The sequence below is a fragment of the Rhinopithecus roxellana genome, chromosome 5, assembly GCF_007565055.1.
Source record: "Rhinopithecus roxellana isolate Shanxi Qingling chromosome 5, ASM756505v1, whole genome shotgun sequence".
Taxonomy (NCBI): domain Eukaryota; kingdom Metazoa; phylum Chordata; class Mammalia; order Primates; family Cercopithecidae; genus Rhinopithecus; species Rhinopithecus roxellana.
Window position 1 is genome coordinate 131,342,977 of NC_044553.1, and position 17,832 is coordinate 131,360,808.

The following is a 17,832-nucleotide window of genomic DNA, read 5'->3' on the forward strand; positions in this document are numbered from 1 at the left end:
TGTGTGTGTGTGTGTGTGTGTGTGTGGTGGGGATCGTGGCTGTGGGCGTGGCCCAGTGGGAGTCTCATATCCTCTGTGCGTGTGTGTGTGTGGTGGGGATCGTGGCTGTGGGCGTGGCCCAGTGGGAGTCTCATATCCTCTGTGTGAGTGTGTGTGTGTGGTGGGGATTGTGGCTGTGGGCATGGCCCAGTGGGAGTCTCATATCGTGTGTGTGTGAGTGTGTGTGTGTGGTGGGGATCATGGCTGTGGGCGTGGCCCAGTGGGAGTCTCATATCGTGTGTGTGTGTGTGTGTGTGGGTGGTGGGGATCGTGGCTGTGGGCGTGGCCCAGTGGGAGTCTCATATCCTGTGTGTGTGTGTGTGTGTGTGTGTGGTGGGGATCGTAGCTGTGGGCGTGGCCCAGTGGGAGTCTCATATCGTGTGTGTGTGTGGTGGGGATCGTGGCTGTGGGCGTGGCCCAGTGGGAGTCTCATATCGTGTGTGTGTGGTGGGGATCGTGGCTGTGGGCGTGGCCCAGTGGGAGTCTCATATCCTGTGTGTGTGTGTGTGTGTGTGTGGTGGGGATCGTGGCTGTGGGCGTGGCCCAGTGGGACTCTAGCTTTCAGTATTCCCTCTGGATCTTGAAGTGGACACATGTCAAGAATAATTTGAATATATTCACATGATAGAAAAATTGGAACACAGAGGAAAGTCTAAAAAGATAGTAGAGGGATACCTTCCACGGTGTGGAGATGATTATAATCCTGTTTGTACTTTTGGGTTGCTTTAAAATGTGTATATATTTAGATAAATATAAAAATTAAGGTTGGGTGCAGTGGCTCATGCCCGTAATCCCAGCACTTTGGGAGGCTGAGGCAGGAGGATCACTTGAGTCCAGGAATTTGAGACAAGCCTGGGCAATGTGGTGAAACCCCATCTCTACCAAAAATACGAAGATTAGCCAGGCATACAAAGATTAGTTAGGCATGGTGGCACACACGTGTAGTCCCAGCTGTTCAAGAAGCTGAGGTGGGAGGATCACTTGAGGCCAGGAAGTTGAGGCTGCAGTAAGCCAAGATCACACCACTGCACTCCAGACGGGATGACAGAGTGAGATCTTGTCTCCAAAAGAGAAAAATTAAAACCAGGCCAGGTACAGTGGCTCCTGCCTATAATCCTGGTTCTTTGGAAGGCTGAGGCAGGTGGATCATTTGAGCCCAGGAATTTTAAACCAGCCTGGGCACCGTAGTGAGACCCTGTCTCTACAAAAAAAATATAAATAAATAGGTGGGTATGGTGGCATGTGCCTATAGTCTCAACTATTCGAGAGACTGAGGCTGGAGGACCACTTGAGTCTGGGAGGTGGAGGCTACTGTGAGCTTTGATCGTGCCTCTGCATTCCAGCCTGGGAGACAGAGTGAGATCCCATCTGAAAAATATTAAAACCAGGAAAAAGTTACCCTCATCCTGCCCCTTTCACAAGATCACTGTTAGCATTTCATCTTAGCCTCTTTCACATTATTCTCTCCATATACACTTACATATTTGTAATTATTGCATATTAATCACCATTTTGCATTCTGTGTCTTAAGCATCTTCCCACACCATATAGTCTTCACAATGATCATTTGCAACTGCATAGTCAGCATGTGTAATATTCCATTGATAATTTATTTAAAGAGTAGCCTGTTATGGCCAGGCACAGTGGCTCACACCTGTGATCCCAGCACTTTGGGAGGCTGGGGCAGGCAGATCACCTGAGGTCAGGAGTTCAAAATCAGCCTGCCCAACATGATGAAACCCCATCTCTACTAAAAGTACGAAACTTAGCCGGGTGTGGTGGCACGTGCCTGTAGTCCCAGCTACTGGGGGGGATGAGGCAGGAGAATCGCTTGAACTAGGAAGGCGGAGGTTACAGTGAGCCGAGACCGTGCCACTGCACTCCAGCCTGGGCAATAAGAGTGAGACTCCATCTCAAAAAAACAAAACAAAACAAATAGCCTGTTGTAACCACCTCAGTTGTGGTAAATAATGCTGAGGTAGACTTCTTTAAGTGCTTTGCTTTTTCTTTATCCTGGGACTTTTCTTCGACTTGATCCTTAGAGGTGCGATAGATTCATGGAGACGGCCCTTCTCCTTGGGTGGGGGCTGCTGCAGGGCTTTCTGACCCATGCTTTCCTGTTGCTAGGGTAGGCCTTGGGCCCTGGGGAGGGGCGTCATCCAGCCTCAGGATCTCAGTCTTGCCTTCCTGCCCACCCCAGCCCCAAACAAGTGTGAACTGAACTGCATTCCCAAGGGGGAGAACTTCTACTACAAGCACAGGGAGGCTGTGGTCGATGGGACGCCCTGCGAGCCTGGCAAGAAGGATGTCTGTGTGGATGGCAGCTGCCGGGTGAGTGGTCCCCCAGCCCCTCCCTGCCTCCGGGCTGCCTGGGGGCTCAGTGCGGGTGTTTCCCTGTCCATCACCCACAGGTCCAGGTAGCTGCCATGAGCTTGGTGTCTTCTCAAGTTAACAGAACACCAAGCCCAGCTCCTAGGGTACCTTGTAGGCATCACAGATGCCCTATGGCCCCTCACCTTCATTCTTGGAGAATGCTAGCCCTACAATAAGAGAAACCCTCTGGGTGGCAGAAATCTGGCTAAAACCGACTTCAGAAAAACAAACAACAGGGACAGCCGCAGGTGCATGAATGAGGTGCCACTCGGCTTTCCTCTTCATGGGTCCAGCAGCAGGATTGCGCCTGTTCTTCCCGGGGGTGTGGAGGTGGCCGCCAGCTGCTCCGGACTTCTGCTGTGGCAGCCTGGCCCCTCCCAGAGAAAGGGGGCCTCATTCCCAGGAGTTTCAGCCACCAGGGGTTGGGACTTACCCTGAACCACTCCAGCCTCCCCAAACCCACATTTGGGGAGCTCCATTCAAATTCTGTAGGAGAGAGGTGGCCCCTCAAGGAAAACAGGGCATTATTACCAGAAGGGGAGATGGGAGCTGAGCAGACAGATAAATGGATTGTCAGTCACAGGCCAGTCCCCTGGCTTGTGACTGAATCACTCCTGACCACCCTATTCTGCCTGGGCTGCGCGGGTGCTGGGGTTAGGGTGGGACGGGGCCCAAGGCCTGATGTGGCCATGATGCCACATCATGATGCCCTCTCCCATGCCTCCCGCGTCTCTGCCCACAGGTTGTCGGCTGTGATCACGAGCTGGACTCATCCAAGCAGGAGGACAAGTGTCTGCAGTGTGGGGGTGACGGCACGACCTGCTACCCCGTCACAGGCACCTTTGATGCTAATGACCTCAGCCGAGGTGGGGGTGGTTCCAACAAGGGACTGTTGTCTGCCCCTTCCTTGCCTGTCCCTGCTCTGGCCTAGGCTCCAGGCCAAGTGGCCCTCATGGCACCCGAAGGCTCTGACCATATCAGGTCACGTCTGAAAGGCGCCCTGTGGCCTTTGGTTAGGACCCTTGCCCACTTGTGCAGTCCCACCTCCTGCCACTGCCTGGATGCCCTCCCATCTCTTCCCACTCCCAGTGTGCTCCGGGTGCCCTGAGCCTTCCCGCCGCCCTGGCTTTTGTACTGCAGCCTCTTCTGCCAGGGTTGCCGTTCCCAGCAGCTTGGCCCTGTCTGGCTCCTGGGTACCCTCCCTGCCCCCATTCTGTGCTGCGTGGCACTTGGAGTCCTTGGGGGTTGCTCCTTTCTGCTGTTTGAGTGGTGCCGGAGAAGGGATAGCCCAGCACCCTCAGCACCTGTGTCTCTGCCCCCACCAGGCTACAACCAGATCCTCATAGTTCCCGCGGGTGCCACCAGCATCCTCATCGAGGAGGCTGCTGCCAGCAGGAACTTTCTGGGTGAGAGCCTGGGGTTAGGTCCTGGCAGGTCTGGGGCTGCAGGGGGAGGTGCGGCCATGCCCCCCTGCCGCTGACTGAGGCGGTCTCCTTTGTGCAGCCGTGAAGAATGTTCGCGGGGAATACTACCTCAATGGGCACTGGACCATCGAGGCGGCCCGGGCCCTGCCAGCAGCCAGCACCATCCTGCATTACGAGCGGGGTGCTGAGGGGGACCTGGCCCCTGAGCGGCTCCATGCCCGGGGCCCCACCTCGGAGCCCCTGGTCATTGAGGTAAGTGGGGGTGTGGGAAGAGAGGGCGAGTGGGTGGCTTGTGGTCCCCAAGAGGCTGCCAAGCTCTGTACATGGGAGGTTGAGTGGCTCTGGGCCTGAGGCTGGCAGGGGGCTGTGGGGCTGTGGAGGATGTGGGAGTGCCCTCCAGCAGCAAACCCCAACAAGGACTCTCCCATGGCAGCTCATCAGCCAGGAGCCCAACCCCGGCGTGCACTACGAATACCACCTGCCCCTCCGCCACCCCGGTCCTGGCTTCAGCTGGAGCCACGGCTCATGGAGTGACTGCAGCGTGGAGTGTGGTGGAGGTGTGGGCGTGGATGGACCAGGGGAGGGTGTGGGCCCTGTGTGCCAGCTCCCATGGCCATGGGTGAGCAAGACGCAGTCCCTCCTGGGGAGATGGATGAACAGGCGAGAAATCTCTGTGTTATGGGGGTCGCTTTGAGGAAAACCCAGGGATCTGGGGGCCGCCATGAAGGACCCCAGCCTAAGTGAATAGAACCAGAGGGGGCTTCCCCTCTGTCTCATAGGAGACAGACTCCCTCAGGAGCGGAGGCTGGGCCTGGGGTCAGTGATCAGGTGCCAGAGTAGGGCTCTCTCACTCACAGCGAAAACTCTCTGAGCCTCAGTTTCCTCATCTGCCAGTTGGGGATGATGGTGGCACTTGCCTTGGGGGGTCATCTAAGGCTGAATGGGGATGACCTGCGGGGTGAGTGCAGGATGGCGCCTGGCCTGGGGAACACGCTTAGTGAATGTTGACTGGCATTTCCCCGCCGTGGCCGGGCCTCTGCTCAGGTCACCAGTCCCGCCTGGTGTTCTGCACTGTTGACTATGAGGCCTACCCCGACCACATGTGCCAGCGCCAGCCACGGCCAGCCGACCGGCGCTCCTGCAACCTTCACGCTTGCCCGGAGACCAAGCGGTGAGGCCTTGCCAGCCCCTCTACCCATGATGGGGCCCAAAAACTTGGGTGGGAAGGGAACAGGGCCTCCAAGCTGCTTTAGGCGTAGAACAAAGAGGCGGGGGTCCAGGGCCCCCCACACTGTTACTGGGGTGTGGGAGAGGTGGCAGGTATCCCTGGGGGAGGCAGAGAATGGGCCTGAGCCTGGGTCTGGTCTCTCTGCCCTCTTGTGACCACGAAGTACTCAGAACACCCAGGCTTGGTGGCAGGAGGGTTGGAGAAAGTTCTAGAGGTCCCTGTCTGTCTGAGCCAGCAGAGGGTTTGGCTTGGCAGATGCCGAGGGGTGGGCCAGGGGTCGGGCCAAAGGGCCTGCTGGCATCTGCCATGCCTTTGTTCGTGCACAAAGGACTTCTTACCTGCACCGGCCTGGAGCGTGGCGCCTTGCTGGGGCCCAGCGAGTGTGTGGGAACAGGTAACCTGCAGGTCATAGGCTCCCCGCAGGGCTGGTGCCACCCCGTCACCGCTTGGCCTTGGTGGCAGCGGGCCTCCTGGGATGGTGGCGGGCTTGGCATTGCATGGGGCCACAGGGCTGCTCTCTCCTCCGGGTCCTTGCACCTGGGGCCTGGCAGAGCTGCTCCACGCGTGGGTGAGTGCACCCTCTCCAGGAGCTGCCCCTGACTAAGGTCAGACTGAGAGGAATGGAGTCTGACTGGGAGACAGGGACCTGGTGGGAAGGAGAAAGGGGGATAGCGTTGAGGACTGAAAAGCCAAGGGGGAGGTGCAGGGCTCCGAGTTGTGGGGAGCGCTCAGAGAGCCAGACCCGGTGGTGGGGATGCTAAGGAGCGCCTGGGTCGTGGCCTTTGTTCAGGCTGGAGGTTCAGATGGGCAGGGGTGGGCATCCTCAGGCCACCTGTGTGAGTGAGGGCTTGTGCCTCTCAGGGCTGGGTTTCTGCCCATGCTCCCGGGCCAGCCTTACCTGATTCCCCCTCCTGCCAGCTGGAAGGCAGGGCCATGGGCACCCTGCTCGGCCTCCTGTGGAGGAGGCTCCCAGTCCCGCTCCGTGTACTGCATCTCGTCTGACGGGACCGGCGTCCAGGAGGCTGTGGAGGAGGCTGAGTGTTCCGGGCTGCCTGGGAAGCCCCCTGCCATTCAGGCCTGCAACCTGCAGCGCTGTGCAGCCTGGAGCCCAGAGCCCTGGGGAGAGGTGAGGCCCCTGGCCCGGATGGGGCTGATGCTGGGCCTGGGCAGCAGCAGAGAAGGGCTGGGGTCTTGTCCTCTGCTGTGGAAACTGAGGTCCTGGGAGGTGAAGCTGTGGCCAAGGCTGGGACCAGAAGCAAGTACCTGGATGAGTGGTCCAGGGCTCTTCCTTTTTCTCCAGGATCACAGGGCAGGGTGAGAAAGGCCTGGGCAGGAAGAGGCTGGGTGTGTTGTTTAGGGGCAAGGGAGGGGTTGGCAGTGTCTAGGCTGCCAGTCATTGCTTCTAGCACCTACATATATTCAAGTTGCAAATGGGTGGAAAATACAAATGGGTGACAACCTCAGTCTGTTGTCAGTAGCCATGGTTCAGGCTGTGTGACCTCAGGGGAGTGACTCAGCCTCTCTGGGCCTGGGAAGGACATGGGTAGTGGGTGCTATCTGCCTTCATGCCAGGCTGGTGGGCTGCTAGCTGTCCGACCTGGCGTGGCTCCTCGGGGCAGGGCCGAGTTCCTGCTGACAGCCTTATCCTTGCAGTGCTCTGTCAGCTGTGGCGCTGGCGTCCGGAGGCGGAGCGTGACTTGCCGGGGTGATGGGGGTTCTTTGCTCCATACTGCAGCGTGCTCCTTGGAAGACCGGCCACCTCTCACCGAGCCCTGTGTGCATGAGGACTGCCCCCTCCTCAGTGACCAGGCCTGGCATGTGGGCACCTGGGGTCTAGTGAGTGCTCTCCACCCCCACACCTGCTGCCTGACCCTGGTCTCCAGCAGGTGGCTGCACACGAGCGCCGTCCTTGGACCTAACACGGGCCACTGGGCACCTTCCCCTGCCTCTCTCCATGTGGGTCCCCAACCCTAGCCTCACCCTCAGGGTCTCTCTCTCCCACCCGTGGGCCTCAGTGCTCCAAGAGCTGCAGCTCGGGCACTCGGAGGCGACAGGTCATCTGTGCCATTGGGCCGCCCAGCCACTGCCGGAGCCTGCAGCACTCCAAGCCTGTGGATGTGGAGCCTTGTAACACACAGCCCTGTCATCTCCCCCAGGGTAAGGACAGGAGGGCAGGGAGGAGCCTGGCCCGACCTCTCTCCCACTGGCTATAAACCCAGCAAGCATATCCTGCCTCGGGGCCTCTGCCTGCACTGTGTCACCCCTCTGGACCCCACTTCTCCCACATCTCCCCCGCTGAACCCTTTGCCATCTGTAAGGCCCGCCTGGTGTGCAGCCCACCAGGCAGCCCTGCTTTCCTCCACTCAGCAGTGGCGTGCACCCTGCCCCTCTGGGCCCCATAGCATGCTGTCATTTCTGTGGGACTCTTAGATTCGTTTCCTTGTGCTGCTGTGGTTGTATACGGCTTGTCAGACCTACCCACTATAAGCTTCTTAAGGACTGGGTCCCCAGCTTCCATATTCCTCGCTATACCCTCATAGAACTTACCTGACACAGTTAGGTACTCAGTGACTGTTTGTTGAATGACTGAGTGACTGTGTGCTGAGGGAGGGAAGCAGTCCAGGAAGGAGTGTCTCCACATGGCACTTCTGCCTCTGTCTTCTTCCCTTCATCCCCGTCCCACTGTGAAAGGAGCCTCACAGGCATGAGGGCCTGCTGGAGAAAGGGCACTGAGGCCGGCGTTTGCTTGGCGTGAGGATGCCACATTGAGGAAGGATGTGGGTGGTGGCTGAGCTGGGATGGGGGTGGAGGGGTGGCCTCCCAATACTGCAGGGAGGCATGTTTGGCCTTGACTCACTTGTGATGGGGACTCTCTGAGCTGTAGGGACCTTGAGGTGAAGGAAGGCAGAATTTCTATGAGACATGTGACAGGTGTGGCTAAGAACCAGTGGCCTCAGTGTCAACAGCAGGCTTGAGTTTCGATCCACTCCATTGCTGACCAGTTATGTGGCCTTGGGCAAGTGCCCCACCTCTCTGATTCTCAGTTTGCCCATCTGTACAGTGGTTAAAAAGAGGGACTTTCCAGACCGTGGTGGGTCATGCGGCACAATGCCTGACCACATGGGGTGCTTGCTAGCTAAGCAGAGGGTGGGAAGGAGTGGTGGTGAGGCCTTACGGGGGAGCTCGGCCTCACTGACCATCCTGAGGGCCCCTGGTGCCTCAGCCAGGGCGTGGTCCTTGGGGCTCACCAGCAGGAGAGCCTTGGACTCCCAGGGGTTCAGATCTCCATGGAGCCAGTCTGTTCCCCAGGGCCTTGCTGGCTTCTAAAAGAGGTGATCTTAAGCCTGTCCAGGCGACTAGCAGGACTCACATAGAAAGGAAGAAAAAGGGCCAGGGAAGTTTAATCCCAGCCTGTAATCCCAGCACTCTGGGAGGCTGAGGTGGGAGGATTGCTTGAAACCAGGAGTTCCAGACCCGCCTCGCCAACATTGTGAAGCGTCGTCTCTACTAAAAATACAAAAAATTAGCTGGGTGTGGTGGCGGGCGCCTGTAATTCCAGCTACTCAGGAAGCTGAGGCAGGAGAATTGCTTGAACTTGGGAGGCGGAGGTTGCAGTGAGCTGAGATCACACAATTGCACTCCAGCCTGGGTAACAAGAGTGAGACTCCATCTCAAAAAAAAAAAAAAAAAAAAAAGATTTCACCACATATCTACTGGAGTCTTCCAACCCCAAATTATCATTGTTTTAAATATTCCTGGGGGCTAGGTGCAACTGCTCATGCCTGTAATCCCAGCACTTTGGGAGGCTGAGGCAGGTGGATCACTTGAGCCCAGGAGTTCAGGACCAACCTGATCAACATGGCGAAACCCCATCTCTACTAAAAATACAAAAATTAGCCAGGCGTGGTGGCGGGCACCTGTAGTCCCAGCTACTCAGGAGGCTGAGGCTCAAGAATCACTTGAACCTGGGAGGTGGAAGTTGCAGTGAGCAGGGGCCGTGCCCCTGTACTCCAGCCTGGGAGACAGAGCGAGATTCTCTCTCAGAAATAAAAAGATAGATAGATAGATAGATAGATAGATAGGTAGATAAATATTTCTAGGGATTTTGGCAAGATGTAGTCCATGTGGGAATGGAATATTCACTTACTTTATTATTATTTTGAGACAGGGTCTCTTGCCCAGGCTGCAGCGCAATGGTATAATTATAGCTCACTGCAGCGTCCACCTTCTGGGCTCAAGGGATCCTCCCACACCCGCCTCCCGTGAAGCTGAGACCACAGGTGCAGGCCACCACGCCCAGCTAATTTTTTGATTTTCTGTTGAGATGGGCTCTTATGTTGTCCAGGCCGGTCTTGATCTCCTGGGCTCAGGCGATCCTCTCACCCTAGCCTCTCAAAGTGCCGGGATTACAGGTGTGAGCCCCTGTGCCTGGCCCACTTATTTTATTCTTTATACCTTTCTTCCATTATATAGTAATCTGCTTATTTTGGGAAATTTGAAGCACACAAATAGAAGGGAAGGGCACCCTGCCTCGCAAGCACTCAGAGCAGCTTTCACGATGAGCATGATTTTGGGGGAGGTCCTACAGGTTTTCTCTTATGTAGCATTAAAAAAAATTCGTATTGTCCTAATTTTATCTACTTATCCATTTGCATTTTCCGACAGTATTTTGTCATGAAAAATCTTTTTGAAAATTTTAGGGGTGTTGTTTAAATAAATCCATATACCATAAAACCCACCCATTCTAATGGCACAATGATTTTTTGTAAATGTACAAGTTGGACAACATGATAAAAACTTTAAACATGCCAAAGAGTTGACAGAATGCATAGTCAGCAGCCACGCACACACTGTGTCAATTCCACAACTAATATTTTGCTATATTTGTGTTTTCTTTCTTTTTTTTTTTGAGACAGAGTCTCGCTCTGTCACCCAGGCTGGAGTGCAGTGGCGCGATCTTGGCTCACTGCAAACCCCACCTCCCGGATTCACCCCATTCTCCTGCCTCAGCCTCCCGAGTAGCTGGGACTACAGGCGCCTGCCACCTCGCCCGGCTAGTTTTTTGTATTTTTTTAGTAGAGACGGGGTTTCACCGTGTTAGCCAGGATGGTCTCCATCTCCTGACCTCACGATCCACCTGCCTTGGCCTCCCAAAGTGCTGAGATTACAGGTGTGAGCCACTGCGCCCGGCCTTGTGTTTTCATTATCTAGTCTTTTTTGTCGTCGTCGTCTTTTTTTTTTTTTTTTTTTGAGACCTAGTCTCACTCTGTTGCCTAGGCTGGAGCGTAGTGGTGTGATCTCGGCTCACTGCAACATCCGCCTCCCAGGCTCAAGTGATTCTCCTCCCTCAGCCTCCTAAGTAGCTGGGATTACAGGCACATGCTACTGAACCCAGCTAATTTTTGTATTTTCAGTAGAGACAAGGTTTCACCATGTTGGCCAGGCTGGTCTCGAACTCCTGACCTCAAGTGATCTGCCCACCTCGGCCTCCCAAAGCACTGGGATTACAGGCGTGAACCCATGCTTGGCTCATTATCTAGTCTCTTTCTATCCCTTTGTCTATTCATCCGATTTTTTAAAATATGGAATTTTTTTATGGAGGTGAAATTTACATAACATTCAGTTAACCCTCTGAAAGTGTACAGGTTGGTGGCATTTAGTGTGTTATTTCTTTTTTTTTTTTTTTTTTTTTTTTTTTTGAGACGGAGTCTTGCTCTGTCGCCCAGGCTGGAGTGCAGTGGCCAATCTCAGCTCACTGCAAGCTCCGCCTCCCGGGTTCCCGCCATTCTCCTGCCTCAGCCTCCCGAGTAGCTGGGACTACAGGCGCCCGCCACCTCGCCCGGCTAGTTTTTTTGTATTTTTAGTAGAGACGGGGTTTCACCGGGGTCTCAATCTCCTGACCTCGTGATCTGCCCGCCTCAGCCTTCCAAAGTGCTGGGATTACAGGCTTGAGCCACCGCGCCCGGCTTAGTGTGTTATTTCAACTCTGATGTTGGGCACCCTAGTGGGTGGGAAGCAGGACCTCACTGTGGTTTTGATTTGCGTTTCCCTGATGACTAATCATGTTGAGCATCTTTTTACGTGTTTGTTGGCCATTTGCGTATCATCTTTGGAGAAATGCGTAAGTTCTTTACCCACTTTTGAAAATTGGATTGTTTGCCTTTCATCAATCCAATTTTTCTTTTAAAGTATGTTCCATTTTTTGTTTCATGTGGCTGGGATCATAACACGTGCACATTTTATATCTGGTACTTTTTGCTGAACATGTAAGATTAGCATTTTTGGCCAGGTGCAGTGGCTCACACCTATAATCCCAGCATTTTGGGAGGCTGAGTTAGGAGGATCACTTGAGCCCAGGAGTTTGAGACAAGCCTGGGCAATATAGGAAGACCCTATCACTACAAAAAAAAAAAATAGTAGTCCCAGCTACTCAGGGGCTGAGGTGGGAGGATCACTTGAACCCAGGAGGTTGAGCCTTTAGTGAGCCATGATCACACTACTGCATCTCGGCCTGGGTGACAGAGACCCTGTCTCAAAAAAGATAAGCATTTTCTGTGTGACTGGAGACTTTTGAAGAGTGGCTGGGCGTTTTTTGAAATCCCGGGTGGTGCTCCTTTTCCCTTGGGCTGTCTCAGGTTCCCGGGCCCTGCCTGGGCAGTGGGGTAGAAGCCAGTGCTGGGTAGGGTTGGCCACAGCTCAGGCCCATCCTCTCTTCCTCCCTTTCCATCCCGCATGGACCTCCTGGCTCCCTGCAGAGGTCCCCAGCATGCAGGATGTGCACACCCCTGCCAGCAACCCCCGAATGCTGTTGGGCCCTCAGGAGTCCTCTGCCTCAGGTGAGAGCTTGGTCCCATCCCCACTCACAGCCCTGTAGTATTTGTGTCTGAGTGGATGGTCTGTGGGGGTGTGGAGGCCACAGTTGGGTGCAGCCATGGTGGAGGGGAGAATGGTCCAGGGGACGGAGGAAGGGGGGTCCAGCGTGGTCAGGGGTGGAGGGAAGGAGCCAGGTGGAGGCACTGTGTGTCTTTTGCTTCTTCTTTGTAGACTCCAGAGGCCAGTGGTGGGCAACCCAGGAACACCCCTCAGCCGGGGGTGACCACAGCGGAGAACGAGGCACCCACCTGTCAGCCCTGGGCCCTGCCCCCTCTCTGCAGCAGCCCCTACACCAGCAACCCCTACAGTCGGGCTCAGGGCCCCATGACTGCAGACACAGTCCTCATGGGTGCTGCCCCGATGGCCACACAACGTCTCTCGGGCCACAGTGGCAAGGCTGCCCTGGGGTCCCCTGTCAGCAGAGCAGGTGGGTGCTGGAGACAGGTCTTCCTCCTGCCCCATCAAAGAGGGAAGGTGAGGCCCCGTGGGTGAGCCAACATCTCTGGTCAGAAGAGGGCTGGGGTGGGTGTGCACAGCTCAGGAACAGGATGCCCACGCTTTCCTCCCTGGGCTGCCCTGAGCATGGGATCTTGGGGACTTGGCTTCCTGTGGCTGAGCTTCCTGATGTGCCGAGTGGGGACACAAACCCCCACCTTGCTGCAGAATGTCAGCCTGTGGAAACACAGCCTGAGAACTCCGAGAAGGCTCCAGGTGCGATTCTAGCTCTCAGATCTAACCAGGCTCAGGGAACCCGTGGTAAAGGCTGGACGAGGGCCGACCAACTCCTCACAGTCTTCATAACAGCCCCCGCCACGCCTGCCTTGTGGATTGGGTCTGAGTCATCCCACTCCTGCAGGTGTCCTCCCTCTGCCCCTCCTCCTTCCATGGCCTGCCCTGAACGCATCCCCAGTGTGCTATCTAGGAGACTGGGTGCTTCTGAACCCAGACTTTGTGGCCATTGGCCTGGGGGCAGTTCCCAGCTCAGACACATGCCGGCTGTGTGTTGGGTGACTTGGGCCACGTGACTTAACCTCTGTGATCTTGGTTCCTCTTCTGAGAACTGGGAATGATGACAGTCATGATGGAGCCCCCGTGAGGGTGAAGTGCATCACAGTGTGCCTGGCACAGAGTGGGCGCTGGGCACCCTCCCTCCTTTCACCTTGCCTCCTGGCACCTGGTGGGTGGGTGTGGAGTCAATGCTGGGTTCCTTTGAACCCCCTCTTCTGCCCCGTCTCCCATCTGCTTCTGTTTTGTAACCCCTGCTGTGAACTGACATTTGGTCGGACTGGGATGAACATCCCCCTTCTTGGTTTTGTGGGCTGTGCAATTGACGCTCTGCCAGTGATGAGGGGCACAGCCACCGCTTATTGTGTTACGACTGCCCTCCCTGGTAGCTGCTAAGATCCGGTGGATGTAGGCAGAGATTGCGGCACACAAAATGGCCTGCCCTGCACATGGGGACACATCCTCTCCCACCCTGTCAGCCACCACCATGGGGAGCTTCAGAGCCTGGGTCCTGGGATGCAGGGAGGATGGGGACAGGCTGGGCAGTGAGGGGCTGTGTGATGTCTGCCTAGGTACGGGTGCTGCCCTGACAGGGTATCTGTCGCTGAGGGGCCCCATCACGCTGGCTGCACAAAGTTGTACGGCAGTGACAGCACCAGGAGCAGGCCCAGGTCAAGGGCAGTGGCTTCTACAGTAAGTGTCTGGCCTGTGGGAGGGGAGGAGGCCAGCCCTTGAGCCTGCTCCGTGTCACTGTGACCCAGGATCTTTGCCGCTTTGGCCTCGGAGAAAGGAGGTCCCTGCAAACCTGCTGGCCTGGGTCATCCTCTGGAGGCCACCAGGCTTCAAAGATGGGCCTGGGGCGGATCAGGGTTTCATCCAACATTCTCCTGGCCTCTGGTCTCCCCTGGGCTGGGGTTCTGGCCTCTCCTTCCTGCCATCCTCCCTATGGCAGCCCAGAGTCCCCAACAATGGCCAGATCCATTGCCCACTTCCCAGTCATGGGTTTCCTCCCCAGGTCCACAACACCCACCAGCCCCAGGCCCAGCAGAATGAGCCCAGTGAGTGCCGGGGCTCTCAGTTTGGCTGTTGCTACGACAACGTGGCCACTGCAGCCGGTCCTCTTGGGGAAGGCTGTGTGGGCCAGCCCAGCCATGGTGAGTGGATGCCCCCTCTCCTCCTCGATGGGTAGACTCTGCTCCCACCATGCCTCCAGCCCCCACCCAGAACCAAGACCTTCCTACTGGCTCAGTTATTCATTCCTTCCACAAATGTTGATTGAGCACCTGCTAGGTGCCAGACCAGAGAGCAGTGCCAGAGTGTTCTTGCATCTAGCAGTTTGAGCCTGTGGCCTTCTGGCTGCTTCTGGGAACTGGGGAGGGTGGGAAGTGGGAATCCCAAGGGGCTGGGATGCCAGTCTCATGCTTGGGAGTCAGCCCCTTCGAGGCAGAGCTGGTGCAGGGCAGTTAGTGCCTGGATGGGCAGGAGTGCCCTGACCCTGCCTGGAATGTGTGTGGAGTAGCAGGAGCTGAGTGCTAGAGGGAGGGTGGGGGCAGGGAGGTCTTTGAGGTTGCAGCCCTGGATGAATGAGTAGAGCTGCTGGGAACCATTGCGAGGACCTCAAAGGCCAGGCTAGGGCTGTGGTCAGGGCTCGCAGGAGGCACCCATGGTCATGTCTAAATGTGGAGAGGTGGGTCAGGCCATGCTGGCGAGGGCTGCTGGAATGGCAGGCTGGGTGCTGGAGGTGGGCTCAGTGGCCAGTCAGTGCCGCATCCTGGGGACAAGGGCAGGCCCTTCCTGGGCATCTTTGCACGCCCTGGGTGGCTCAGGCCTGTGTCCCTATCACAAGCTAAGCAGGCAGGTTCACCTTCTGGGCTCACTTTGCATGTGACTCCAGGTGGTCTGGTGGCAGGAAAGGCCAAGGGGTCCAAGGGAGCTGGCCCAGGGGGCCCTGGGCCTGACCTCCCCGAGGCTCTAGCTCTGTGGGTGAAGGCTGCTGTGGCACCAGCCCGGGGCAGGTCTGCACCGTGGACAGACTGGTGGAAGTGTCCTGCATCCCAGGGCCAGGTCAGGCCCCCAGCCAGGGGTGTAGACGTGCTTTGTAAATGGGGAAAGGCCTGCTTCCTGAGTCGGAGGCTGAGGCGATGGAGGGTGCAGCCTTAGTACTGGGCACCTCGGTGACATACATCACACCTGTGCCCCGCAGCCTACCCTGTGCGGTGCCTGCTGCCCAGTGCCCATGGCTCGTGCGCAGACTGGGCTGCCCGCTGGTACTTCGTTGCTTCTGTGGGCCAATGTAACCGCTTCTGGTATGGCGGCTGCCATGGCAATGCCAATAACTTTGCCTCGGAGCAAGAGTGCATGAGCAGCTGCCAGGGATCTCTCCACGGGCCCCGTCGTCCCCAGCCTGGGGCTTCTGGAAGGAGCACCCACATGGTTGGTGGCAGCAGCAGTCCTGCAGGCAAGCAGGAACCCAACCAGCACAGGACAGGGGCTGTGGTGCAGAGAAAGCCCTGGCCTTCTGGTGGTCTCTGGCGGCAAGACCAACAGCCTGGGCAAGGGGAGGCCCCCCACACCCAGGCCTTTGGAGAATGGCCATGGGGGCAGGAGCTTGGGCCCAGGGCCCCTGGACTGGGTGGAGATGCCGGATCACCAGCGCCACCCTTCCACAGCTCCTCCTACAGGTAAGGCCTACCTTCCCCAGGTAGACGGGGGGTTAGGACACCCAGGCCAGGAGTGCGCCAGTTGGAGCTAAAACCTGAAGTCAGCCGGCCCTCCCTCCCCATCTCTAACTTCTGTTTCTCCTGAGAGCCCTGCCTGGTGGGCCTTGTTGCCATCATTCTACAGATGGAGAAGCTGGGGCTTCAGAGACTTGAGGCTACTCTGATGTCTAATAGATATCTGTACAGATGGGGGCTCCGGGGTTCTCCATCAGAGCTCACTAATATACCCTGGGGCCTGTCTGGCCGGAAAAGCTTATTGGCTTCATGACTTTTGGCAAGTCACCCAACTTCTCCAAGCCTCAGTTTCTTGACCTGTAAAATGGTGGCATTACCTCCTGCCCTGTATACATCACAGGTGTGGGTTCTGGTCAAGATGACTCTTGGGACTGGGTCATATTAATGAGGGATTTGGGAAGGTTAAAAACAAAATTAAAAACGTTGTGTTCCACATGGGTCGAGCGTGTGGTTTAGCCCCCACATGAACCCAGTGTGTGCTGTCCCTCCCAACCTCTCCCCAGCCCCTGGGCTTTGCACCTACCTTGTTGCCGCTACAAGAACAGGTTGAGGCAGCGATCCATGGGGGCACTGGGGGCAGGTTGGGGAGGGTGGATTCCTGAATCCATGGACTTCTGGGGCTCTGCCTCCCATAGGGACCCTCTAACCCCGAAAGTGCCTGTGACAGGATGGGCCCCAAGCTGTCTGCGTGGAACACACTGCTTAGGGCGGTTCTGGTCCTGGCGCTCACGCCAGTCAGCAGATCTTACTTCCTACCTCTCCAGGATCAGCTTGGCAGGTGTGGAGCCCTCCTTGGTGCAGGCAGCCCTGGGGCACTTGGTGCGGCTCTCCTGTTCAGACGACACTGCCCCGGAATCCCAGGCTGCCTGGCAGAAAGATGGCCAGTCCATCTCCTCTGACAGGTGGGTGACAGTCCCCCCACCTCCTCTGACAGGTGTGACAGCCCCCCCCACCTTCCCTGACAGGTGTATGTGACAGCCCCCCAACCCCCTCTGACAGGTGTGTGTGTGACAGCTCCCCTACCCCTTCTGACAGGTGTGTGTGTGACAGCTCCCCTACCCCCTCTGACAGGTGTGTGTGACAGCGCCCTCCACCCCCTCTGACAGGTGTGTGTGTGACAGCTCCCCTACCCCCTCTGACAGGTGTGTGACAGCGCCCTCCACCCCCTGACAGGTGTGTGTGTGACAGCCTCCCCTGAAGCATTCCCCAGGCTTGCTTGGGGTGGGAGGGTGCCCTGTGGACTCTGATCTCCTCTGGCAGGATCACTGAGGCTGAGGGAAGACTCCGTTGACTTTGGGATCCCAGAGCTCATGTCCCCCCACACCACCCCACTTAGGCACAGGCTGCAGTCCGACGGCTCCCTGATCATCCACCCCCTGCAGGCAGAGGACGAGGGCACCTACAGCTGTGGCAGCACCCGGCCAGGCCACGACTCCCAGAAGATCCAGCTTCGCATCATAGGTCTCTGTCCCCACCCACCCACCAGTGCATTCTCAGGGGCCCAAGCGGGAAGGCCAGGATGGGGTGCCTACACGAGGGCTGCCTCACGCTAGAGGGACCCAGGGTGTCTCCCTGAGTCAATTCCTCCTGCTGGCAGGGACCACCCTGTAGCCCTCATTTCTCCGTAAGTCCCTGCTGGTCTCATGGCCCACCCTCCCTTCTACTCCCTTTTCCCCACAGCTCACACCTTGTTTCTCCTGGCCTCATGACAGGGAATGACATGGCCGTGCTGTCTGAGGCTGAGCTGAGCCGCATCCCTCAGCTCAGGGACCCAGGTCAGGACTTTGGCCAAGCGGGGGCTGCTGGGGCCCTGGGGGCCATCCCCTCTTCACACACACAGCCTGCCAACAGGTAAGAACTCTTGCCCTCCCCCATGCCAGGGCCAGGGCCGGGGGTCTCAGTGGGTGAGGAGGGGGAGGTCTGCTGTGACCAGGCCTTGCTGGCCCCTGCTCAGGGCTCTGGGAGGCCAGGCCTAGAAAAACAGGGTTCCCAGAGCTGGGCCTCTTGAGGAGGAAGCTTCTGGGAACAGTTCCACAGGCTCAGGACTCAGGAACTGAGGAAGGGAAGGGCACACAGAGCTAGAGGGCCTGAGCCGGCTTCTTTGGGGAGCGTCTTGAGCTGGCCTTGAGGAGTGGTTCAGTTTACAGGGGGGATG

At 57.1% G+C, this 17,832-nt stretch overlaps 2 protein-coding genes across 5 annotated transcripts in view; both read left to right on the plus strand.

Moving 5' to 3' along the window:
• Positions 1-17,832, plus strand: part of LOC104656358 (nucleophosmin-like) — a 560,652-nt gene that overhangs the window by 262,151 nt on the left and 280,669 nt on the right. The gene's annotated exons all lie outside the window — the stretch shown is intronic.
• The window catches only part of PAPLN (papilin, proteoglycan like sulfated glycoprotein), a 38,951-nt gene that overhangs the window by 10,983 nt on the left and 10,136 nt on the right, over positions 1-17,832 (plus strand). Inside the window, exons 6-22 of the mRNA XM_030931544.1 lie at positions 2,240-2,370; positions 3,155-3,278; positions 3,738-3,818; positions 3,916-4,088; positions 4,270-4,393; positions 4,881-5,007; positions 5,983-6,190; positions 6,718-6,900; positions 7,080-7,221; positions 11,820-11,900; positions 12,109-12,364; positions 13,515-13,635; positions 13,958-14,096; positions 15,146-15,623; positions 16,442-16,579; positions 17,014-17,138; positions 17,390-17,528. Coding sequence (XP_030787404.1) covers positions 2,240-2,370; positions 3,155-3,278; positions 3,738-3,818; positions 3,916-4,088; positions 4,270-4,393; positions 4,881-5,007; positions 5,983-6,190; positions 6,718-6,900; positions 7,080-7,221; positions 11,820-11,900; positions 12,109-12,364; positions 13,515-13,635; positions 13,958-14,096; positions 15,146-15,623; positions 16,442-16,579; positions 17,014-17,138; positions 17,390-17,528 — 2,770 coding nt within the window. The remainder of the gene's footprint in view (positions 1-2,239; positions 2,371-3,154; positions 3,279-3,737; positions 3,819-3,915; positions 4,089-4,269; positions 4,394-4,880; positions 5,008-5,982; positions 6,191-6,717; positions 6,901-7,079; positions 7,222-11,819; positions 11,901-12,108; positions 12,365-13,514; positions 13,636-13,957; positions 14,097-15,145; positions 15,624-16,441; positions 16,580-17,013; positions 17,139-17,389; positions 17,529-17,832) is intronic.